Source organism: Primulina huaijiensis, chromosome 1 (assembly GCF_012295235.1).
Source record: "Primulina huaijiensis isolate GDHJ02 chromosome 1, ASM1229523v2, whole genome shotgun sequence".
NCBI lineage: Eukaryota > Viridiplantae > Streptophyta > Magnoliopsida > Lamiales > Gesneriaceae > Primulina > Primulina huaijiensis.
In genome coordinates this window covers 11,399,247-11,425,654 of record NC_133306.1, presented here as the reverse complement: position 1 = coordinate 11,425,654, position 26,408 = coordinate 11,399,247, and the positions used below count along the sequence as shown (strand labels likewise).

Genomic DNA, 26,408 nt, shown 5'->3' with positions numbered 1-26,408 from the left:
CCGCCAGCTTCTGCAGCTCAGTATTCAAACCTCAAGTCTGTAAGCTTTTATGTTTTAAATGATTTACTGTTATCACCTACATGTTAACATGATTTACGCTTGACAATGGTTTACTGTACATGTTTAATTGCTTTTACGATTTAAGGTTTATTATTTTAAAAAATTAGATTAATTGCATGATGGGTTACGTTTATAAATTGGACTGTACTGAGATATGCCTCCCAAACGTGCTCCCAGAACAGATAGGCAGGATAATATTCCTGGAGGGGGCAGAGGACCTCCACCGCCGCCGCCAGGAGACCCAGCTACCCGAGTACGTGAAAGGATAGCGAGGCTCATGGAGCAGGCCCAATTACACCAACAGGTACCCCGTCAGCAGACAGATGTTTTTGAGCAATTCTGTCGGCTTAACCCGAAGGAGTTCGGGAGTACCACCGATCGATTCGTGGCAGAGGGATGGATTAGGTCTCTGGAGTTACATTTCGAGTACCTACAGATAAGGGATGGTGACCGAGCCAGGTGCGCCATCTATATGCTGAGGGATGACGCGTCCCTTTGGTGTGAGGGATCTGCACATACAGTGGATGTGACTACTCTCACTTGGGCCAGATTCAGAGAGATGTTCTTCGGGAAGTATTTTCCGGCTGACGTCATGGGCCGCCTGATGAAGGAGTTCATGAGTCTCCGGCAGGGGGACTTAACGGTGGCGGAGTTTAACCGCAAGTTTGACAGGGGCTGCCATTTTGTGCCCATGATATCAAGAGATGCCGCCCAGAAGCTAAGGCATTTCTTAGATGGACTGAGACCCACTCTTCGCTGGGACGTCATGCCGATGAGGTCGGTAGGTTATGATCAAGCCATCGCCTGCGCTTTTCAAGCGGAGCAGGCTCTGCGGGATATAGACCATGAGATGCAAAGGAAGCGGCATCAGGCTCAGTCCAGTTCCCAACCGCAGAAAAAGCAGTTTACTGGGTCACCGAGGCAACAGGGGCAGCAGAGGCCCCAACGGCAGTTTAGAAGGCCACAGCAGCAGCAGAGACCACCTCAGGCGCCAGGGGTGCCTAAGACAGACGATTGGCAGCCATGCCCTCAGTGCAGCAGGTTCCACTTCGGCAAGTACATGTGGGGGACCTTTAAATGCTTCATTGGTGGACAGAATGGCAATAAAGCAGTGGATTGCCCTTGGATCCAGGGCCCCATTACTGGTCAAGCTTACGTGATGCATGCCGAGGAGGCCGAGGCAGAGCCAGACTCGACACTGATTACAGGTAACCTTTTTGTTTAAGATTTTAATTGTTGCAAAATTGCATGGATTTTATGCTTGCATGAGGATTAAATTTCGGGATTTATAACTTAGAAGGAATTAGGATGTATGCTCTACCTATTTGGGATGAAGAATTTAATTGTTTGATTTGAGAATTTTAGGGACCCAACCATAATAACCGATAAGTTGAGGACTTGATTAATAAAAATCGAAATTTTTGGGTGCCATTTTTTGAACGTTAAGGGGTTAAATTGCAATTTCCGATTTTTCTGAGGATCAATTTCGAATTTTTTGATACAATGTTTGGGTTAATTCAGTGATTTTTTGAAGATTTTGGGCTAATTGCTGATAAGAAATTCCTTAAGTTCAACACTATTAGATTTGATGGTATTGTTTTGTCACAGGGAGGATATATATTGCAGGTGTAGCCACGCATGCTCTACTAGATTCCGGGGCTACGTATTCGTTTATATCCTAATCTTTCGTCAAGCGACTAGGAATCATACTAGTAGTGATGGATTCAGGGTTTAGAGTATTCATCCCATCCGGAGATCAGATGTTCACTTCCCACATAGTGAAGAGATTGGAGCTTCGGTTAAGAAGTATACGGTGCAAGCAGATTTGACAGTGCTACCGTTGTAGAAGTTCGACTTCATCTTGGGCATGGACTGGCTATCTTCTCATGGTTTAGTCACAGAATTTTGACAGAGGTCAGTGTCTTTCAGACCGCCCAATGGGAATCCGTTTATTTTTGAGGCAGCTAGACATCAGCAGATGCCGCACGTCATTTCTTGCTTGTGTGCGAGGAAGCTTATGAGGAGAGGCTGCTAGGCGTTTTAGCCAGCATCGTATCAGTGACAGAGCCAGTCAGTCAGAGGCTGGAGGACGTGGATGTAGTCAATGAGTTCTCCAGTGTGTTCCATGACGATGTTTCAGGCATTCCACCAGATAGAGAGGTGGACTTCTCTCTTGAGCTCATGCCTGGGACAGCACCGATATCTAAAGCACCCTACCGATTAGCGCCTGCAGAGATGAAGGAGCTCAAGGATCAGATTCGGGATCTGTTAGATAAGGGTTTCATTAGCCCTATAATTCTCCTTGGGGCGCACCAGTTCTTTTTGTTAAAAAGAAGGATGGCAGTTCAAAAGCTCGCATTTACAAAATAACATTTAAAGAAGTCGTATTTATTTGACAATAAAAATAGCGCAGTTTAAAGTAACCAACGTCATCAAAAATCCAACGCAAACATAAATGAATAAAAATCGTAATATCATCAACGTATAAAAATGTTTAAATCCTCTCCAAAAACTCATAAATCAAGTATGGAAAAACATGTGGTCCTCGGGTCGTGTCACCGCACCAAGGCTGTCTACTCAGAGTTCAGCACCTCCATTTTCCTCAGCATCAAGCTCACCTGCATCACACACGCCTAGTGAGTCTAAAGACTCAACACACCTGTACGAGGAATAACAAGTACATATACGTGGCACACTGCAGTGAAAATTATCATACTCAACATATCTTTCATGAACTTAAAAACATAACATAAACGTGTCGTGTGAAATCATGACATCTCATGTCATCATATACGTATACATATTCGTTTAATTGAATTCAGTTCATTAGTTGTGACTTCCGTATCAGCTCTATCGTATTAGCTCTATCGATGGATCTGTAAAGGCCTAGAAATCCTTACTTGAAAATTTGCGGAAAAATTAAAAATTTTCTTTTAAACTATATGAAATATCCAGTTCATAAAATAAACTGTTAAATAATGTATCATGTTTAAAAATAGCAGCGGAAGAATTTAATGTTGTAAAAATAACTGTAAAAATTTTATCCAACGGTAGGTAAAATGTTTGAGCGATAACAATAATAAATGCTGAAAAGTGAGGTCCTCGGGTCCCACTACTACCGACTCGAGCTGGCTCACTGATCCCCGCCCTCGGTCCCGACATCATCAGTACCTACAACAATCAAGTCTAGTGAGTCTAAAGACTCAGCATGCATATATCGTAAATAACAAGTAAATAAATAATAAAGTCGCATGCAAGTGAAAATATCCTGTAATGAGGTGTAACGTAGAATATCATTTCAAAGGTAATTATAATACGTGCATAACTGAACTGAAAATATCATAGTGAAAATGTTTGCTCCTTGGAGCCTTGTAATGAAATAACTTGTAATAATTTTCTGGTGAGATTATGGTCTATGCAAGTGTTCCCTGAACTGAGATGAACTGAACTGACCGGTAACTGGCGACCGGACTTAATAATGTATGTCTGATCAGACTACTGCCACAGTATACTGGGTGAAACAACTGAACTGACCGGTAACTGGCGACCGGGCCGGTAACTGGCGACCGGACTTAAGCATGATAGTAAAGTGACCACAAGCAATATCGCATAAATCTCAAAATGAATATTTGCACGTAATATAATTAACTAACATAATTAAATATAAACAATTTCGATCTTCTTGCAATAAAATCATGTACTTGCGATATTTAAAAATACCTATATGGCTTGATTGAAGAGTGAAAGAAGATATAAACATGCCTTGATTTGTTTTGACAGAAAACAAACGAAATAACGACGCGGCGCGGTGGAGACGGAGTGCTCTTCACTTTCTTACTTTTTCTCTCTTAATTCCTTTAAACCAAGCATGCACCATACTCATTATAATAGCGTAAAAATCGTAAACGTGATGCATGAACATTTAAAATATCATGAATTTGTGCTCAGGGCGGTGCTAGGACTAAAATCTCACCACAGGTGAAAAATGACCATTTTGCCTCTGGAAACCCAAAAATTATCGTTTTGCCTCTAGACGTAAAATTCCACGTTTTTGACATTTTCTTAATTCCATTGACTCTAACATGTCCCAAATAATTATTTAAGTCTAGAAGAATTTTTCCATATTTTTATTTGGTTTAAATCGATAAATCCTAAATAAATATTTAAATATAACATATTAATGTGTTTTAAATCACGAATTAAACCAAACCTCAACATAAAATTCCCAAATTAAAAATTTAGACTTCTAATAATTATTTGAACTTAAATATAATTTTCCATAATTTTACTAAGCTTAAATCTAGGCGTTTCAATAAATTCTTTAATTAATGTTTCGTGCGGCGACTAAATCCTGGATAAATCCAAAACTCATTATTTTGATCCGAAACTTACCAAACTCCTTAAAATATCCCAAAACATATTTATAAGCATTCCTAGATGTAAACTCGAGCCAAAATCACAACTTACCCAATTTGTTTAAAAACTTAGCTCGAGGTCCCGGTTTTAACCCGAATCGAACCGAAACTTAACCAAAACTTTCCCAACTTTTTATCACACCTTAAAAACATTAAAAAGCTCCTAAATCATTAACCTCAGACCCTTAAATTCACGATTGGACCCCCATTAAATCGCTGGACCCTCGGCCCTCCCAACAAGACACGTTCACCCCCTTTACTCACCCCTCTAAATCACGTGTTATCCTTCCCCCCACCGAAAACAGCCCTCAACCAATCACACCTTGGCTACTCTAGACTCCCCTGGACCCAAAGAATCCACGCCTACTCCTCCATGCACGAATCACAGCTCACCCGCTCGGAAAATGTTTCTCGCACCCTACACGGCTAACCACTCACCCCTAGTTCGATCTGTTTGCTAGCTCGTCTCAGCACTTTCCGAGTCTTTCCAGGCCGTGGTTCAGACCCCTCAGGGTCTATTCCATGGCTTGCTATGGCTCCTGCAACGCTGGCCTATGCCACCCCGCAGATCTACCCAATACGATCCCATAACCAAAAATTGTGGACCATCGTGGATCACTCCTACTCTACGATCTGTGGCCTCATTTCCAGCCTAATATTTCTCTCCTTCTCGATGATCCCAGACCTCAACTCATCCCATGACAGTCCCCTTGCACCAACATAAGCAAAACCGTGAGATAGTATGAAAAATGCATGTCATGAACTCAAAACCGAAATTCCTACCCATTCACGGTTGGATCGAGAATTTAAAAGTAAAAACACTTATATCAGAATGAAATACGTGTATGATGCGTAAAGAATAGAACAATGCGTGCCTTGATGCAATAAATGCAAGAAAACTCGAAGCGGGGAACGCCGGGGAAACTTTGATGCAAGAATGAGCTATGGCCGAGAGGTTGCTGCTGATTTTCTTGAGGAAACCGAGACAAAATGAGAGGGGAGGGGTGGTGTCGGCTGATAGGAGGATTAGGTTTAGGTTAAATGAGGTTTAGGTAGATAATTAAATAGATAACAATTAGATAATGGGCCAAAGTTCACCATTTAAAAGTTTTAAAAGTCTTTTAAGTCCAACAAGCTTAAAAGTAGGCCCATTAAGTCCAAACGCACTCCTGAAGAATATTTCGTGTTTGAAAGATTTTGAAAATATTAGCCGAACCATTAAAAAGTTCCCCGATTCGATAAAATTATCGTACCGCTAAAAATTAAAATCCTACGGGTCAAAATATCCAAAAATTCCCATTTTTGAAAATTCCACTTAAAACGCATTAAATTAATTTATAAAAATAAATCATGTAATAAAATAATTTTCCTGAAAATTCTCGGGTCTCCGTTCCTCGTTCGATCGTGAAATGCATCTAGAAACCCTAATGCATGAACTTTAAAATAAATCATAAATTAAATCCTATCATGCATGAATTATGCCTAAAATACATAAAAATAATTAAACACAAATTCATGGAATAAACATGCATTTTATGCTTTAAAACAATTTAATAAAGTACCAAAGAATTTAATAACTCGCATGCATGTGGTTCATGTGGACCATCAGATTTTCGGGACGTTACAGGATCCATCTACATATAACTACGGTACCAGGCGGCGGGGACATCAACGACAACATTACCCGTCAACTGAGCCTTGGACTCAGCTCATCATATCTCATGTCATCGTATACATATACATCGTCAGTCACAACCAATTCTCATCCTTCAAAAATTTCATCATATTCACCACTTAATAAAATCATCCATATACGTAACGTTTTCCTTATAACCAAGCATGCACCGTATTTATCAAAATTTCTTAAAAAAAATCATAAAAATGATGCATAAACATTTAAAATATCATAAATTTTTGCTCAGGGCGCTGCCAGTACAAAAATCTCACCCTGGGTGAAAAATGACCATTTTGCCCCTAGAAATCCAAAAATTACTGTCTTACCCCTAGACCTCTAAAATTGACCCGAACCTTACCAAATTCCTTAAAATATTCCAAAACATATTAAAAAGCATTCCTAGACGTAAAATCGAGCCCATTTCATAACTTAACCAATTCGTTTTAAAACTTGGACCGGGATCCCGGTTTTAACCCGAATCGACTCGAAACACAACCAAAATTTTCCCAACTTTTTATCACACCTTAAAAACACTATAAGGCTCCTAAAACTGTGACATCAAGGCCAAAACCCTTCGGTTGATATTCCAGAAAATGGCACAAATCTTGGCCCTTCCTAATTTTGCACCGTATTACACTCCTCTTCCCAAAACTCACGCCCCTAGCCTACCCTGACGGTACCAGCCATGAACCAGCCTACCTTAGACCTAGACTAGCCCCTACTGGACCTACATGAGCCACGGCCACCGCCCAATGCAGCCTCCACAAGCCACGATCGCTAAAACCCCAACACCACACCACCCAAACACCACTCTTCAAGGCGTGCAGCCGGCCATTCGGTGGTCCCAGCGGCGGTTGGCCCTTCCAAGGCCATGACTCAGACCCACCAGGGCCTGGTCCAATCCTTGTCCAACCCTCGCACCACCCGTTCCACCCCAAACCAAAACCACAGCCCCAACCGAGCAAAAAAACCAAGAACAACCTCTCGATCTCTCCTCGTACAGCAACGCCGAACAGTTATCACCCAAGAATCCATCGTGACACCACTATCAGCCTCTGAATAGCCCTAAGCCACAGCCCCTTGCACCTCAATTCAAGAAAAAAAAACGAGAGCAACAATTATGGAATGGTAGAACATAAACAAAGAAACAAAAATGCTTCGGTACAAGGCTGGATAGAAACTTTTAGAGCAAGAACACATTCAACTGCTTATAAACGTGTATGATGCGTAAAGAATAATACAATGCGTGCCTTTGATGATTCCTACGCAAGAACGATGCAAGAACGGACGTCGAGAGGGCGCCGGGGAATTTCTTTGCAAGAACAAGTGAAAACCAAGGCACCTAGAGGTTGTTGATGAAGGAAACCGAGAGAATTGTCTGAAAAAGGAAGGGTGTCGGCTGAATAGCTTTTAGGTTTAGGTTTAAAAGGATGTTTAGCATTATTTAAATAGATAACAAAAACCTAATGGGCCCTAAATTGTTATTTAAAGGTTTAAAAAAGAATTTAATCCCAAAAAGCTTAAAGGTAGGCCCATTAAATTCAAACACACTCCCGAAAAATATTTCGTGTTGGAAAGTTTTTGAAAATATTAGTTGAACCCTCAAAAAGTCCCTCGATTCGATAAAATTTGCGTACCGAATAAAAAAAAAATTCTACGGGTAACATCACCCAAAAAGGCCCATTTCTTGAAAAATACCTTTAAAAGATCTTAATATTAATTAATAAAAATTAATCGTCTAGTAAAAATAATTTTCCTGACAATTCTCCGGTCTCCGTTCCTCGTTCGAGCGCGAAATGCATGTAGAAACCCTAATGCATGAACTTTTAAAATTTCTTGAAATAAATTCCACCATGCATGAATTATGAATAAAATGCATAAAAATAATTAAACACATAATTTAATATAAAATCCTAGACTGCATGCATTCAGGTTACGTGAATTAAATTCCCGGACCTTAGATAGACCTTCGATCCGGATACCACCAGCTGAAAGTAAGGGCGACTGACGTTCATAAGACAGCCTTCCGGACGCGTTACGGACACTATGAGTTTATGGTGATGCCCTTCGGCCTGAGGAACGCGCCAGTGATCTTCATGAAAATCATGAATCGCATGTTTCAGCCATACTTGGATCAGTTCGTCATAGTTTTCATTGACGATATCCTGATCTATTCGAAGAGCTGGGAGGAGCACTGTCAGCACATGAGGACAGTACTGTAAACTCTACAGGATAGCTGTCAGCACATGAGGACAGTACTGTAGACTTTACATGATAGACGGTTGTATACCAAGTTCAGTAAGTGTGAGTTCTCGTTGGACAAGTTGGCATTGTTGGGCCACATTGTATCTCAAGATGGCATAGAGGTCGACCCCAGCAAAGTGGAAGCAGTCAGAGATTGGACAGTTCCTAAGAGCGTGACAGAGATCCGTAGCTTCTTGGGATTGGCAGGCTATTACAGGAAGTTCATCCAGGGCTTCTCTTCTATTGCGGTGCCTATGACCGCCTTGACGAAGAAGAATGCCAAGTTTATCTGGGGATCTGAGTGCCAGGAGAGATTTGACAGACTGAAGCAGGCTTTGACCACTGCACCAGTTCTAGCTATGCCATCAGGGCAATGAGAGTTTGTGGTATATACATATGCATCGAAGCTAGGTTTGGGCGCGGTTCTGATGCAGCAGGACAGAGTGATAGCCTATGCGTCCAGACAGTTGAAGGTCCATAATAAGAATTATCCGACTCATGACCTCGAGCTAGCTGCAGTGGTATTTGCCCTGAAAATCAGGAGACACTATCTGTATGTGGAGAAGTGCAGGATTTTCACAGATCATAAGAGCCTAAAGTACTTATTTACATAGAAAGAGCTGAATATGCGACAGAGGAGGTGGCTTGAGCTGGTGAAGGATTATGATCGTGACATTAGCTACCATCCGGGTAAAGCTAATGTGGTTGCGGACTCTTTGAACGGGAAGCACGCAGTGATTCCTAATTTGTCAATGCAGAGACCGCTACAGGCTGAGATTTGAGCTTGCAGTTTATGCCAGGGGCGAGGCCCCGAATCTTGCTACTCTGATAGTACATTCGACTCTGAGGGACTGAATTCGAGTAGGGGAGACTTTTGACGAGCAGTTACAGAAGTGGAGAAAGAGGAACGAGACTAAGGGCCAGAAGTGGAGACATAGGAACGAGACTAAGGGCCAGAGACTGTATACAGTTGTCGAGGACATAGTCAGATATAGGGACCGTTTATGGGTTCCTAAAAGTGATTCACTTCGAGCAAATATCCTGAGAGAGGCCCACATCACCCCGTACTCCATCCATCCAGGGAGTACGAAGATGTATAAGGATCTACAGACTCTGTATTGGTGGCCGGGCATTAAGCGGGATATTCAATGATTCGTCTCCGAGTGTTTGACTTATTAGCAGGTCAAGGCATAACATCAGAGACATGCAGGGAAGTTGAGACAACTCCCTATTCCCGAGTGGAAATGGGAGAATATCACCATGGATTTTGTGACAGGACTTCCGAGGACTACCGAAGGATTTAATGTCATCTGGGTGATTGTTGATCGGCTTACTAAATCAGCTCATTTTCTACCGATCAAGAAGACATTCACCATGACTCAGTACGCAGAGCTGCATATCCGAGAGATAGTCAGACTGCACGGGATTCCAGTGTCTATCGTGTCAGACAGGGATCCGAGGTTCATGTCTGCATTTTGGAAGAGTCTCCATCAGGCGTTGGGTACGAATCTACTGTTCAGTACGACTTTTCATCCTCAGACAGATGGTCACTCAGAGAGAGTGATTAAGATTCTGGAGGACCTACTCCGAGCATGCATGATCGACTTCCAGGGTAGCTAGGAGCCGAAGTTACCTCTTGTGGAGTTTACATACAACAACAGTTTTCGGGCATCGATAGGTGGCTCCATACAAGGCACTGCATTGAAGAAAGTGTAGGTCGCCAGTTTATTGGGACGAGATAGGAGAGCGAGCAGAGTTGGGTCCGGATATTGTCAGACATACAGTAGAGTTAGTGGGCAAGATTCGGGACAGGATGAAGAGTACATAGAGCCTTCAGAAGATTTATGCTGATCAGAAACGACGAGTTCTTGAGTTTGCAGTAGGGGATCATGTTTTCGTGAAGGTTGCACCGATGAAAGGTGTGATGAGGTTCGGGAAGAAGGGCAAGCTCAGCCCCATATTCATCAGACTGTTCGAGATCCTAGAGAGAGTGGAGACACTTGCGTAAAGAGTTGCATTACCGTCGAATCTGACTGGAGTTCATAATGTGCTCCACGTCTCCATGCTGCGGAAGAACATATCGAATCTTTCGCATGTGCTTAACTATGAGTCACTTCAGCTGACACCGCATGTTACGAACCGATTCTTAAAATACTAATACTTTAACATTTGCGGAAAAATTTAAAATTTTTTTTGTTAAATTATTTATTAAAAGTATAGCTCTTAAAATAACTTAACGGTCACTACTCATACTAAAATAAAATTAATATTAAAACTCTATCATTTAAAATAAATCAACAACATCTAATTAATCCTAAAATCCAAAAAATATATTAATTAATTTAAAAATAGTCTAACAAAATTATAAATTTAATTTGCTTATTACCAATCCTACTAAATCAAAAGTCAGAGTAAATAATTTAAAAAAAACCTGCGTAATAATATAATTTAAACTAAAAGGTCATCGGGTTTGCACGGCCACTGGCCCGAGCCTGTTCACTGGTCACCGCCTCCTGTCTCCTCAACTACATCATCTGCATCGATCAAGTCTAGTGAGTCTAATGACTCAGCATGCGTAAACCGTGAATAACGAATAATACGTAATAAAAATCCATGTAATTTAAACTTAGCTTGTACATAAAATATTATAGGCATAAATATGTATAACGCGACTTTATTGCATAAACAATTTCGTAAAAATCATATTTTCATAATTGTCATGCATAATCATAGACGTAAATAATTTTGCGTAGAGTTCTGTTCAATGCGAGTGGCCCATACACATAAATCGTTTGATCAAACTTAAACCACAGTACTTGGCTGGCAGGGATCACCACAGCCTTTCGACCGGATGTCCACTCCCACATACATAAATCCGCGGTCATACTTTACCGAGTGGAGAGGTCCCCGGTCATACTTTACCGCTTTTCAATCCCATAACATAATTTGGCCACAAGACAAATCGCATAGCTAAAAAATAATTATTTTGCACGTGATACATATTCATGAACATTGTGGACTTCGTTGGAACACCCTGGACTTGCTGCCGTAATCTTAAAATTTAAATCACTAAACTTAGCACAAAATCCAAACATACGCATGCGACTCCCGAATTAATTAAAATAGCCTACGACTTACCGAACGACTCAGGACTCGAACCATACTTAGCAAACACCCTAACCTACTGTAAAAAAGCCTAAAATATCCCCAAACAATGATCGAACCAACTTACAACAACCTACGATCCATAGAAAACAAAGCTGTCCCAAGGAAACGCGCTACGACCCATATGCGCTTCTAGCGACTTCACGCTTAAACCGACTCGAATGGAACCCGAACCAAGCCCTAGACTCGACCCTTAGACATAACATAAGACCATGGTTAAGCCCCTTTTTACTCAGTACTATCGCCTAATTCCCACAAAAATCAGAAACGTGACAGCCCCTCATGTGAGGCCAATTCTGTGGAACTTTCGAGTTTCTGGTTCAAGCCTTCTTGCTGTCACTCTAGCCCATGAACCACCACATCTAGGCTAACCCTAGGAGCCTAAGACATCCCCAGACCATAGCCAACAGCCCCTAACCAGCCCATGCACTGAACCGCACAAGCAAACCACCTACAGCCCCTTACATGCACCTGCGCAGCTGTAGTGTTTCTGTTTCCAGCGCTTTCCCTAGACAACCATACCCTAAACCACCCAAACTAGGATAATACTAGGACCCTTAGGGACTGCCTAGACCATATCCAAGAGCCCAAACCCAGCCCCTGACTACAACCATAAGGCCGAAGCCTACAGCCCTGTACGCATGCAACAACAAAAAAAAGAATCGCACAGGCCCTATTCATTTCCAGCGGCTGTGCTGTCTCTCCAGGTCCTTTCTAACCCTTACCAGATCACTTAACCATGTCTAAACACACTCCACATCATACCCATACAGCAGCAGCACGTCCAGAAGCCTAACCGAAGCACACGCCACCAAGATTTGGAAGATTACGTGAGTTCCAAGCATAAATGTCCAAAATCTATTTAAAACCTTTTTGATTCATATGCAGCCATATAAAATTGTTTCTCATGCACTTTTATCATCAAATATCAATATATAACATGATGGATGCGTCAAAGAAGGGTTTAGACATGCCTTTGTGTTTTTAAAGCTCGAATCGTCAAATATCGTCGTGGGGAAAGCGGTGGCGATCTGAGGGCGTTGTGCTGCGTTTTTCTTGCCAGAAAGTGGCTAAACTAATCAAGTAATATTGTGGGAGTGATCGGTTGGAGGTTTTAATGGAAGAAGACCAAAACTTTTCCTCCTACCCTAAGGGAAATTCTCGGTCAACTATGGGTGTTTTGTGTGTGTTCTTGGTGTATAAGATGTGGCCGAGAGTTGTATACCTTTTGAACAAGGTAGACTTAGGACTCTTTCTTATAGATTTATTAGGTGTTTTAGGTAGATCGAAAATCTAATCAAATATTTAAACATGCACTAAAAATCTCTCCCTTTAATTTAAAAAGATTAGGTGCCAAATTTACAAATTTTAAATCCCCAATTCAAAAGGTTAATATCTCCCATATTTATTTATTTATTTATTATTTATCATTTATTTTTTGAAAATTGTTAAATAAAATACTCAAAATCTTAATCCAATTTAAATACTATTTAATTAAACTAATTATGACATAAAATTCATTATAAGATATTATATCCCAAATTAAAGGATTAAATGCTTAATTTTCAAAATTAACATATATATTCTTTTATTAAGAGTCCTACAATTCACATTCTATCATTGATTAAATATTACTTAATTTAATTAATTAAGTCATAAAATAATTGTTAAAATATTTTATTTCGAGTAAACGTATTTTAATTTCTTAATTTTTTTTGCTACCTAAAATGCTTAATATTTCCATTTCACTTGGTAAATTAAATTAGCCCTAAAAATACTAGAATTTTTAAAACTATTTTCTTGATTTAAAATAAAAATGTAATTTAAATTCTTTAATATCTTGATTGTCTCCGATCTCCTTCCCCCGGTTCGACATCAAATGTTCGTCTAAAGTCGAAAACTCGAGAAAACATTTTAAATTTACATAATAAAATAAATATGTATGAATTTAAAATAATTTAACACATAGCATGCATTACTTAGATTATTAAATAAATAAATTAATTCAATCATGCATGAGGTTTACGCAAACTGATTTTTGGACATTACAATTCCTCCCCCTTGAATAAATTTCGTCCTTGAAATTAAGGCTTACCGAATAGTTCCGAGTAGCGACTCCTCATGTCGGCTTGGGTCTCCCAAGTAGCTTCTTCGTCGGAATGATTTAGCCACTTGACTTTGACCAACTTGGTAACTTTGTTCCGTAGTCTCCTCTCCTGTAGGTCTAAAATCTGAATCGGCTTTTCTTCGCATGACAGGTTCGATGATAGCTGTAACGGTTCAAAGCTTAGTACATGTGAAGGATTTTCCATGTACTTCCTTAGCATCGAAACGTGGAACACATTGTGTACACCTGCCAGATTCGGCGGCAGTGCTACTCGATAGGCTAGTGTTCCCACTTTCTCGAGAATCTCGAACGGCCCTATGAATCTCGGAATCAACTTGCCCTTTTTCCCAAATCTCATAACACCTTTCATAGGTGTTATTTTTACGAAGACATGATCTTCTACGGCAAATTCAAGGTCTCTTCTTCTCTTGTCAACGTAACTCTTTTGACGACTCTAAGCAGTCTTCATCCTGTCTTGAATCTTGACTACTACATCTACAGTCTGCTGGACAATCTTTGGACCAAGCTCTGATCTCTCGCCGACTTCATCCCAATGAATAGGCGATCTGCACTTCCTTCCATATAATGCCTCGTTATGACTGAAAGTTGTTGTTATAGGTGAACTCCACTAGTGATAACTTCGATTCCCAATTCACTTGGAAATCGATCACACATGCACGTAGTAAGTCTTCTAAAATTTGTATCACCCTCTCGGACTGACCATCTGTCTGAGGATGGAATGCTGTACTGAATAACAATTTCGTCCCCATTGCGGAATGCAAGCTCTTCCGAAAGGATGACGTGAACCTCGGGTCTCTGTCAGATACTATCGTAACTGGAATCCCGTGTAATCTGACTATCTCTCGGATATAAAGCTCTGCACACTGTGTCATGTAAAATGTCGTCTTTATAGGCAAGAAGTGAGCCGACTTGGTGAGATAATCAACGATTACCCAAATGGCGTTAGATCCTCTGACTGACCTCGGCAACCCAACTACAAAGTCCATGGTAATGTTCTCCCATTTCCATTCAGGGATAGGAAGAGGTTTGAGAATTCCTACTGGTCTCTGATGCTCTGCTTTCACCTGCTAGCAAGTTAGACATTCTGATACAAAACGTCGAATGTCTTGTTTCATTCCTGGCCACCAATAAAGCGTCTGCAAGTCTTTATACATCTTTGTGCCTCCTAGATGGATGGAATACAGTGCTAAATGTGCTTCTAAAAATATGTCTCCTCTAATCGAATCATCTCTAGGTACCCAAATCCTTCCTCGATACCTCACAATCCCATCGCTTACTGTATATAGCTTACGTCCCTTAGACTCATCTCTCGATCGCCATGTCTGTAATTGCTCATCAGAGACTGTCCACTACGCATACAGTCTATCAAAGTAGACTGTACTGTCAAGGTAGATAATCTCGGAGCCCCTCCCCTAGGATATACCTCTAGATCAAATCTCTGCATTTCTAGCTGTAGAGGTCTCTGAACTGATAGTAGTGCTATAACTCCTGCTTTCCTACTCAAGGCATCAGCGACTACATTGGCTTTTCCCGAATGATAGCTCCTGTCGCAGTCATAATCTTTCACCAACTCTAGCCACCGTCTCTGTCTCATTTTCAATTCCTTTTGAGTAAAGAAATATTTGAGACTCTTGTGATCAGTAAATATCTGAATCTTCTCACCATACAAGTAGTGTCTCCATATCTTTAAGGCAAAAACCACGGCAGCTAACTCTAGATCATGAGTTGGATAGTTTTTTTCGTGCACCTTCAACTGTCTGGAGGCATATGCGATGACTCGGCCATGCTGTATCAGTACAGTGCCTAATCCAAGTTTAGAAGCATTGGTGTACAACACAAAGTTGCCTTGCCCTGATGGCATGGCTAAAACTGGCGCTGTTATAAGAGCTTGCTTCAAAGTGTCAAAGCTTTTCTGACAGTCAGCACTCCATACAAACTTGGCATTCTTCTTCGTCATTGCGGTGAGTGGCACTGCAATAGAAGAAAATCCCTAGATGAATTTTCTATAGTAACCCGCTAAGCCCAAGAAACTGCGGATCTCTGATGCGTTCTTCGGTTCAACCCAATCTTTCACTGTTTCTACCTTGAACGAATCAACTTCAATGCCACTACTAGAAATAACATGTCCCAAAAATGCCACCTTCTCTAACCAAAATTCACACTTTCTGAATTTTGCAAACAACTTATGATTCTGCAGTACTTGCAATGCAGTGCGTAGATGCTGGCCATGCTCCTCATGATTCTTCGAATAAATTAGGATGTCATCTATGAAGACGATGACAAACTGATCCAAGTAAGGCTGAAATACGCGATTCATGATATCCATGAAAATTGCTGGAGCATTTGTCAATCCAAACGGCATCACTAGAAATTCGTAATGCCCATAGCGAGTTCTGAAGGCTGTCTTGTGCACATCTCCGTCTTTCACCCTTAGCTGATGGTACCCGGAGCGAAGATCTATCTTAGAAAACACACAAGATCCTTGCAATTGATCGAATAAGTCCTCGATCCTAGGAAGTGGGTACTTATTCTTCACTGTAACTCTGTTCAGCTCCCAATAGTCGATGCAAAGCCTCATGCTTCCATCCTTCTTCTTCACGAAGAGTACTGGTGCGCCCCAAGGTGAGCAACTAGGGCGTATGAATCCTTTATCCAATAGCTCCTCTATCTGCTGTTTGAGCTCCTTCATCTCTGCGGGCGCTAATCGATATGGTGCTTTGGAGATTGGCACAGTACCTGGCATAAGTTCAATAGAAAACTCCACCTCGCGCTCAGGTGGGATGCCCGTGATATCGTCAGGGAATACATCGGGAAAATCTCTTACAACTGGGACCTCTGCTACTGTCTAACTGGTAGCAGCAGGGGCTGAAATAATGCTCGCTAAGAATGCCTGGCACCCCTTAAGTATAAGCTTCCTTGCTTGAACGCATGATATCATCTGAGGCAAGTTGCTGCGTCCACTTGGCTCGAACACAAACTCCTCTTCACCTAATGGTCTGACCCTCACTGATTTTTGTTGGAAGTCGATTGTTACTCCATTCTTTGACAACCAATCCATTCCTAGAATGATATCAAACTCGGGCATCGGCAATACTATAAGGTCAGCATAGACTGTGTGGCCTTGTAGCTCGAGACACAAGTCTCTGAACACACTAGAAGTAGACAGTTTCTCTCCAGATGGAACGGTCACAGAATAACTCACGTCGAGCCTGGTGGGCTTAACGTCCAAAAATTTCACAAAGCCTTCTGATATAAAAGAATGAGTAGCCCCAGAATCTAATAGAGCATTTGTGGCTACTCCCGCTATATAGATCATCCCTGAGATAATGTTAGCATATAATCAACCCAACAATTTACATAAAGGCTAACTTAATCTCATGCATAGGATAAATCCACTATCCTAAAGTTCCATTGCAAATTTCGAAAATTAGCCTACTAGTATACCCAAAAATTCGAACCATGCAAAATAAATTCCAACAAATTATACGGTGCTAAATAAATTATATTACCTGTCAAGAGTGTAGTGTCTGGGTCTGCCCCCTCTGCATGCATCGCAAAGACTCGGCCCTGAGTCGGCTGCTTCCACTGTGGACAGTTCTTGAGTACGTGGTCAGTGGATCCACACTTGAAGCACTTGCCAGAACCCCATAAACATTCTCCTTCATGCTTGCGACTGCACTTTGGGCACACTGGATATTCAGTAAGTCTCTGAGCGGCCTTCTTCTGTGGTTGCTGTACTTTTCCCTTGTTAGGCCCTTGAAACGGCTTGTTAGCCGGCTGCTGAACCTGCCGCTGAGGTGCCTGGAAGGGCCTCTTGCCCTGCCTATAAGTCTCGATGTCCTTCAAATCCTGTTCAGCCGCTAAAGCTCGGGTCACTGCAATGGCATAAGTAGAAGGACCAGCTACACGAACATCACGGCGCTAGATCGGCCGTAAACCATCCATGAAATGCCTCAGTTTCTCCCTTGCGTTATTAGCTATCAGGGGCACGAAGTGACACCCCTGTTCGAATTTCCTCACGAACTCAGCCACACTGCGGTCTCCCTGTCTTAACGTCATAAACTCCCTAGTCAGTCGGGAGCGTACATCATCGGTGAAGTACTTGGAGTAGAAAACCTCCTTGAAGCCTTCCCAAGTCAGAGTCTGCAGATTCACCGACACTGATGCTCCTTCCCACCATAACCGAGCATCGTCCTTCAGCAAATAAGTAGCACACCTAACCCTATCAGCATCCTGCAGCTCCATAAAGGTAAAGATCACCTCTATGGACTTAATCCATCCCTCTGCAACCATAGGATCAATCGTACCCCCAAAGTCATTGGGATCCATCTTACAGAATCGCTCATACACTGCCTCAGGCCTTGTCCTCCTACCCACCTAAGTATTGTTCCTCGAAAACTGTGCAAAGAACTGAGTCATAACCACGAGCATCTGAGACTGAAGGTCTTGTGGTGGCCGTGGAGGGGAATTTCTCTGCTCATCACGAGCCTCACGGCTCTCACGATCAATAACACGTCTAGGAGGCATACTGTACCACAATTTAACCCAACACATAACAAACATGCATAACTGAATTACTCATGTAACATGCTAAAGTGATTCAAAAACTTAAACATGCAGTTTAAAGGAACTTGTACTTAATACTTAATGCATTTAAAATCGTAAAACTTACATAATTGAGGCGTGACTTCAAGAGCTTCTCGCAACCAGCAGTGGCAAAACCCTATATCAGGAAACCTTGTGCTCTGATACAAACTGTGACGAACCGATTCTTAAAATACTAATACTTTAACATTTGCAAAAAAATTTAAAATTTTTTTATTAAATTATTTATTAAAAGTATAGCTCTTAAAATAACTTAACGGTCACCACTCATACTAAAATAAAATTAATATTAAAACTCCATCATTTAAAATAAATCACAAACATCTAATTAATCCTGAAATCCAAAAAATATACTCATTTAATTTAAAAATAGTCTAACAAAATTATAAATTTAATTTGCTTATTACTAATCCTACTAAATCAAAAGTCAGAGTAAATAATTTAAAAAAAAACATGCGTAATAATATAATTTAAACTAAAAGGTCCTCGGGTTTGCACTGCCACTGGCCCGAGCCTGCTCACTGGTCACCGCCTCCTGTCTCCTCAACTACAACATCTGCATCGATCAAGTCTAGTGAGTCTAATGACTCAGCATGCATAAACCGTGAATAACGAATAATACATAATAAAAATGAATGCAATTTAAACTTAGCTTGTACATAAAATATTATAGGCGTAAATATGTATAACGCGACTTTATTGCATAAACAATTTCGTAAAAATCATAAAATCATATTTTCATAATTGTCATGCATAATCATAGAGTAAATAATTTTGCATAGAGTTCTGTTCAATGCAAGTGGCCCATACACATAAATCATTTGATCAAACTTAAACCACAGTACTTGACCGGCAGGGATGACCACAGCCTTTCGACCGGATGTCCACTCCCACATACATATTAATCCCCGGTCATACGTTACCGATTGGAGAGGTCCCCGGTCATATTTTACCGCTTTCCAATCCCGTAACATAATTTGGCCACAAGACAAATCGCATAGCTCAAAAATAATTATTTTGCACGTGATACATATTTATGAACATTGTGGACTTCGTTGGAAAACCCTGGACTTGCTTCCGTAACCTTAAAATTTAAATCACTAAACTTAGTACAAAACCCAAACATACACATGCGACTCCTGAATTAATTAAAACAGCCTACGACTTACCGAACGACTCGGGACTCGAACCATACTTAGCCCACACCCTAAACTACTGTACAAAAGCCTAAAATATCCCCAAACAATGATCGAACCAACTTACAACAACGTATGATCCATAGAAAACAAAGCTGTCCCAAGGAAACGCACTACGACCCATATGCGCTTCTAGCGACTTCACCCTTAAACCGACTGGAATCGAACCCGAACCAAGCCCTAGACTCGACCCTTAGACATAACATAAGACCATGGTTAAGCCCCTTTTTACTCAGGACTATCGCCTAATTCCCACAAAAATCAGAAACGTGACAGCCCCTCATGTGAGGCCAATTCTGTGCAGCTTTCGAGTTTCTGGTTCCAGCCTTCTTGCTGTCACTCTAGCCCAGAAACCACCACATCTAGGCTAAACCTAGGACCCTAAGACATGCCCCAAACCATAGCCAACAGCCCCTAACCCGCCCATGCACTGAACCGCACAAGCAAACCACCTACAGCCCGTTACATGCACCTGCGCAGCTGTAGTGTTTCTGTTTCCAGCGCTTTCCCTAGACAACCAGACCCTTAACCACCCTAACTAGGATCATCCTAGGACCCTTAGGGACTGCCTAGACCATAGCCAAGAGCCCAAACCCAGCCCCTGACTACAACCATAAGGCCGAAGCCTACAGCCCTTTAAGAATGCAACAACAAAAAAAAAGAATCGCACAGGCCCTATTCATTTCCAGCGGCTGTGCTGTCTCTCGAGGCCCTTTCTAACCCTTACCAGATCACTTAACCATGTCTAAACACACTCCACATCATACCCATACAGCAGCAGCACGTCCAGAAGCCCAGCCGAAGCACACGCCACCAAGATATGGAAGATTACGTGAGTTCCAAGCATAAATGTCCAAAATCTTTTTAAAACCTTTTTGATTCATATGCAGCCATATAAAAGTGTTTCTCATGCACTTTTATCATCAAATATCAATATATAATATGATCGATGCGTCAAAGAAGGGTTTAGACATGCCTTTGCGTTTTTAAACGCTCGAACCGTCAAATATCGTCGCGGGGAAAGCGGTGGCGATCTGAGGGCGTTGTACTGCGTTTTTCTTGCCAGAAAGTGGCTAAACTAATCAAGTAATATTGTGGGAGTGATCGGTTGGAGGTTTTGATGGAAGAAGACCAAAACTTTTCCTCCTACCCTAAGGGAAATTCTCGGCCAACTATGGGAGTAAGGACTCTTTCTTATAGATTTATTAGGTGTTTTATGTAGATTAAAAATCTAATCAAATATTTAAACATGCACTAAAAATCTCTCCCGTTAATTTAAAAAGATTAGGTGCCAAATTTACAAATTTTAAATCCCAATTCAAAAGTTTAATATCTCTCATATTTATTTATTTATTTATTATTTATTTTTTTAAAATTGTTAAATAAAATACTCAAAATCTTAATCCAATTTAAATACTGTTTAATTAAACTAATTATGACATAAAAATCATTATAAGATATTTTTTCCCAAATTAAAGGATTAAATGCTTAATTTTCAAAATGCTTAATTTTCAAAATTAACATATATATTCTTTTATTAAGAGTCCTACAATTCACATTCTATCATTGATTAAATATTACTTAATTTAATTAATTAAGTCATAAAATAATTGTTACAATATTTTATTTCGAGTGAACGTGTTTTAAATTCTTAATTTTTTTTTTGCTACCTAAAATGCTTAATATTTCCATTTCACTTGGTACATTAAATTAGCCCTAAAAATACTAGAATTTATAAAACTATTTTCTTGATTTAAAATAAAAATGTAATTTAAATTCTTTAATATCTTGATGGTCTCCGATCTCCTTCCCCCGGTTCGACATCAAATGTTCGTCTAAAGTCGAAGACTCGAGAAAACATTTTAAATTTACATAATAAAATAAATATGTATGAATTTAAAATAATTTAACACATAGCATGCATTACTTAGATTATTAAATAAATTAATTCAATCATGCATGATGTTTACGCATACTGATTTTTGGACACTACAATTCCTCCCTCCTTGAATAAATTTCGTCCTTGAAATTAAGGTTTACCGAATAGTTCCGAGTAGCGACTCCTCATGTCGGCTTGGGTCTCCCAAGTAGCTTCTTCGTCGGAATGATTTAGCCACTTGACTTTGACCAACTTGGTAACTTTGTTCCGTAGTCTCCTCTCCTGTAGGTCTAAAATCTGAATCGGCTTTTCTTCGCATGACAGGTTCGATGATAGCTGTAACGGTTCAAAGCTTAGTACATGTGAAGGATTTTCCATGTACTTCCTTAGCATCGAAACGTGGAACACATTGTGTACACCTGCCAGATTCGGCGGCAGTGCTACTCGATAGGCTAGTGTTCCCACTTTCTCAAGAATCTCGAACGGCCCTATGAATCTCGGAATCAACTTGTCCTTTTTCCCAAATCTCATAACACCTTTCATAGGTGTTATTTTTACGAAGACATGATCTCCTACGGCAAATTCAAGGTCTCTTCTTCTCTTGTCAGAGTAACTCTTTTGCCGACTCTAAGCAGTCTTCATCCTGTCTTGAATCTTGACTACTACATCTACAGTCTGCTGGACAATCTCTGGACCAAGCTCTGATCTCTCGTGGACTTCATCCCAATGAATAGGCGATCTGCACTTCCTTCCATATAATTCCTCGTAGGGAGCCATACCTACAGATGAATGAAAGTTGTTGTTATAGGTGAACTCCACTAGTGATAACTTCGATTCCCATTTCACTTGGAAATCGATCACACATGCACGTAGTAAGTCTTCTAAAATTTGTATCACCCTCTCGGACTAACCATCTGTCTGAGGATGGAATGCTGTACTGAATAGCAATTTCGTCCCCATTGCGGAATGCAAGCTCTTCCGAAAGGATGACGTGAACCTAGGGTCTCTGTCAGATTCTATCGTAACTGGAATCCCGTGTAATCTGACTATCTCTCGGATATAAAGCTCTGCATATTGTGTCATGTAAAATGTCGGCTTTATCGGCAAGAAGTGAGCCGACTTGGTGAGACGATCAACGATTACCCAAATGGCGTTAGATCCTCTGACTGACCTCGGCAACCCAACTACAAAGTCCATGGTAATGTTCTCCCATTTCCATTCAGGGATAGGAAGAGGTTTGAGCATTCCTGCTGGTCTCTGATACTCTGCTTTCACCTGCTGGCAAGTTAGACATTCTGATACAAAACGTCGAATGTCTCGTTTCATTCCTGGCCACCAATAAAGCGTTTGCAAGTCTTTATACATCTTTGTGCCTCCTGAATGGATGGAATATGGTGCTGAATGTGCTTCTGACAATATGTCTCCTCTAATCAAATCATCTCTAGGTACCCAAATTTTTCCTCGATACCTCACAATCTCATCGCTTACTGTATATAGCTTATGTCCCTTAGACTCATCTCTCGATCGCCATTTCTGTAATTGCTCATCAGATGACTGTCCACTACGAATACAGTCTATCAAAGTAGACTGTACTGTCAAGGTAGATAATCTCGGAGCCCCGCCCCTAAGATATACCTCTAGATCAAATCTCTGCATTTCTAGCTGTAGATGTCTCTGAACTGATAGTAGTGCTATAACTCCTGCTTTCCTACTCAAGGCATCAGCGACTACATTGGCTTTTCCCGGATGATAGCTCGTGTCGCAGTCATAATCTTTCACCAACTCTAGCCACCGTCTCTGTCTCATTTTCAATTCTTTTTGAGTAAAGAAATATTTGAGACTCTTGTGATCAGTAAATATCTGACACTTCTCACCATACAAGTAGTGTCTCCATATCTTTAAGGCAAAAACCACGGCAGCTAACTCCAGATCATGAGTTGGATAGTTTTTTTCGTGCACCTTCAACTGTCTTGAAGCATATGCGATGACTCGGCCATGCTACATCAGTACAGCGCCTAATCCAAGTTTAGAAGCATCGGTGTACAACACAAAGTTGCCTTGCCCTGATGGTATGGCTAAAACCGGCGCTGTTATAAGAGCTTGCTTCAAAGTGTCAATGCTTTTCTGACAGTCAGCACTCCATACAAACTTTGCATTCTTCTTCGTCAATGCGGTGAGTGGCACTGCAATAGAAGAAAATCCCTCGATGAATTTTCTATAGTAACCCGCTAAGCCCAAGAAACTGCGGATCTCTGATGCGTTCTTCGGTTCAACCCAATCTTTCACTGTTTCTACCTTGGACGAATCAACTTCAATGCCATTACTAGAAATAACATGTCCCAAAAATGCCACCTTCTCTAACCAAAATTCACACTTGCTGAATTTTGCAAACAACTTACGATTCTGCAGTACTTGCAATGCAGTGCGTAGATGCTTGCCATGCTCCTCATGATTCTTCGAATAAATGAGGATGTCATCTATGAAGACGATGACAAACTGATCAAAGTAAGGCTGAAATACGCGATTCATGAGATACATGAAAATTGCTGGAGCATTTGTCAATCCAAACGGCATCACTAGAAATTCGTAATGCCCATAGCGAGTTCTGAAGGTTGTCTTGTGCACATCTCCGTCTTTCACCCTTAACAGATGGTACCCGGAGCGAAGATCTATCTTAGAAAACACACAAGCTCCTTGCAATTACTTGAATAAGTCCTCGATCCGAGGAAGTGGGTACTTATTTTTCACTGTAACTCTGTTCAGCTCCCAATAATCGATGCAAAGCCTCATGCTTCCATCCTTCTTCTTCACGAAGAGTACTGGTGCACCCCAAGGTGAGCAACTAGGGCGTATGAATCCTTTATCCAATAGCTCCTTCATCTCTGCGGGCGCTAATCGATATGGTGCCTTGGAGATTGGCACAGTACCTGGCATAAGTTCAATAGAAAACTCCACCTCGCGCTCAGGTGGGATACCCGCGATATCGTCATGGAATACATCGGGAAAATCTCTGACAACTGGGACCTCTGCTACTGTCTGACTGGTAGCAGCAGGGGCTGAAATAATGCTCGCTAAGAATGCCTGGCACCCCTTAAATATAAGCTTCCTTGCTTGAAGGCATGATATCATCCGAGGCAAGTTGCTGCGTCCATTTGGCTCGAACACAAACTCCTCTTCACCTAATGGTCTGACCCTCACTGATTTTTGTTGGAAGTCGATTGTTACTCCATTCTTTGACAACCAATCCATTCCTAGAATGATGTCAAACTCGGGCATCGTCAATACTATAAGGTCAGCATAGACTGTGTGGCCTTGTAGCTCGAGACTAAAGTCTCTGAACACACTAGAAGTAGATAGTTTCTCTCCAGATGGAACGGTCACATAAAAACTCACGTCGAGCCTGATGGGCTTGACGTCCAAAAATTTCACAAAGCCGGCTGATATAAAAGAATGAGTAGCCCTAGAATCTAATAGAGCATTTGTGGCTACTCCCGCTATATAGATCATCCCTGAGATAATGTTAGCATATACTCAACCCAACAATTTACACAAAGACTAACTTAATCTCATGCATAGGCTAAATCCACTATCCTAAAGTTCTCATGTAAATTTCGAAAATTAGCCTACTAGTATACCCAAAAATTCGAACCATGCAAAATAAATTCCAACAAATAATACGGTGCTAAATAAATTATATTACCTGTCAAGAGTGTAGTGTCTGGGTCTGCCTCCTCGACATGCATCGCAAAGACTCGGCACTGAGTCGGCTGCTTCCACTGTGGAGAGTTCTTGAGTACGTAGTTATTGGATCCACACTTAAAGCACTTGCCAGAACCCCATAAACATTCTCCTTCATGCTTGCGACTGCACTTTGGGCACACTGGATATTCAGTAAGTCTCTGAGCGGCCTTCTTCTGTGGTTGCTGTATTTTTCCCTTCTGAGGCCCTTGAAACGGCTTGTTAGCCGGCTGCTGAACCTGTCGCTGAGGTGCCTGGAAGGGCTTCTTGCGCTGCTTATAAGTCTCGATGTCCTTCAAATCCTGTTCAGCCGCTAAAGCTGTGGTCACTGCAATGGCATAAGTAGAAGGACCAGCTAAACGAACATCACGGCCCAAGATCGGCCGTAAACCATCCATGAAATGCCTCAGTTTCTCCCTTGCGTTATTAGCTATCAGGGACACGAAGTGACACCCCTGTTCGAATTTCCTCACGAACTCCGCCACACTGCGGTCTCCCTGTCTTAACTTCATAAACTCCCTAGTCAGTCGGGAGCGTACATCATCGGTGAAGTACTTGGAGTAGAAAACCTCCTTGAAGCCTTCCAAGTCAGAGTCTGCAGATTCACCGACACTGATGCTCCTTACCACCATAACCGAGCATTGTCTTCAGCAAATAAGTGGCACACCTAACCCTATCAGCATCCTGCAGCTCCATAAAGGTAAAGATCACCTCTATGGACTTAATCCATCCCTCTGCAACCAAAGGATCAGTCGTACCCCCAAAGTCCTTGGGATCCATCTTACGGAATCGCTCATACACTGCCTCAGGCCTTGTCCTCCTATCCACCTCAGTATTGTTCCTCGAAAACTGTGCAAAGAACTGAGTCATAACCGCGAGCATCTGAGACTGAAGGTCTGGTGGTGGTCGTGGAGGGGAATTTCTCTGCTCATCACGAGCCTCACGGCTCTCACGGTCAATAACACGTCTAGGAGGCATACTGTACCACAATTTAACCCAACACATAAAAAACATGCATAACTGAATTAATCATATAACATGCTAAAGTGATTCAAAAACTTAAACATGCAGTTTAAAGGAACTTGTACTTAATACTTAATGCATTTAAAATCGTAAAACTTACATAATTGAGGCGTGACTTCACGAGCTTCTCGCAACCAGCAGTGGCAAAACCCTATATCAGGAAACCTTGGGCTCTGATACAAACTGTGACGAACCGATTCTTAAAATACTAATACTTTAACATTTGCGGAAAAATTTAAAATTATTTTATTAAATTATTTATTAAAAGTATAGCTCTTAA

At 41.2% G+C, this 26,408-nt stretch overlaps 2 protein-coding genes across 2 annotated transcripts; one reads left to right on the top strand and one right to left on the bottom strand.

Moving 5' to 3' along the window:
• Positions 1 to 214: 214 nt before the first annotated feature.
• LOC140971279 (uncharacterized) lies at positions 215 to 2,430 on the top strand. Its single transcript, XM_073433476.1, has 2 exons — positions 215 to 1,268; positions 2,039 to 2,430. The coding sequence occupies exons 1-2, from the start codon at positions 215 to 217 to the stop codon at positions 2,428 to 2,430; spliced, it is 1,446 nt and encodes a 481-aa protein (XP_073289577.1).
• Positions 2,431 to 16,532: 14,102 nt separating this feature from the next.
• On the bottom strand, positions 16,533 to 18,016 carry LOC140971271 (uncharacterized). The gene is made up of 4 exons (XM_073433464.1): positions 17,626 to 18,016; positions 17,197 to 17,562; positions 16,841 to 17,005; positions 16,533 to 16,747 (listed from the first exon to the last, which is right to left on the bottom strand). The coding sequence occupies exons 1-4, from the start codon at positions 18,014 to 18,016 to the stop codon at positions 16,533 to 16,535; spliced, it is 1,137 nt and encodes a 378-aa protein (XP_073289565.1).
• Between the last annotated feature and the right edge of the window lie 8,392 nt (positions 18,017 to 26,408).

Excerpts from the sequence above, each read along its gene's own strand:
- LOC140971279 (XM_073433476.1), top strand. The coding sequence starts at position 215 with ATGCCTCCCAAACGTGCTCCCAGAACAGATAGGCAGGATAATATTCCT. Across the intron at positions 1,269-2,038 it reads AGACTCGACACTGATTACAG|ATGCCGCACGTCATTTCTTG; the intron begins GTAACCTTTTTG and ends AGACATCAGCAG.
- LOC140971271 (XM_073433464.1), bottom strand. The coding sequence starts at position 18,016 with ATGGATCCCAATGACTTTGGGGGTACGATTGATCCTATGGTTGCAGAG. Across the intron at positions 17,563-17,625 it reads ACTGAGGCATTTCATGGATG|TGACCCGAGCTTTAGCGGCT; the intron begins GTTTACGGCCGA and ends ATGCCATTGCAG. Across the intron at positions 17,006-17,196 it reads AGACACTACACTCTTGACAG|GGATGATCTATATAGCGGGA; the intron begins GTAATATAATTT and ends ACATTATCTCAG.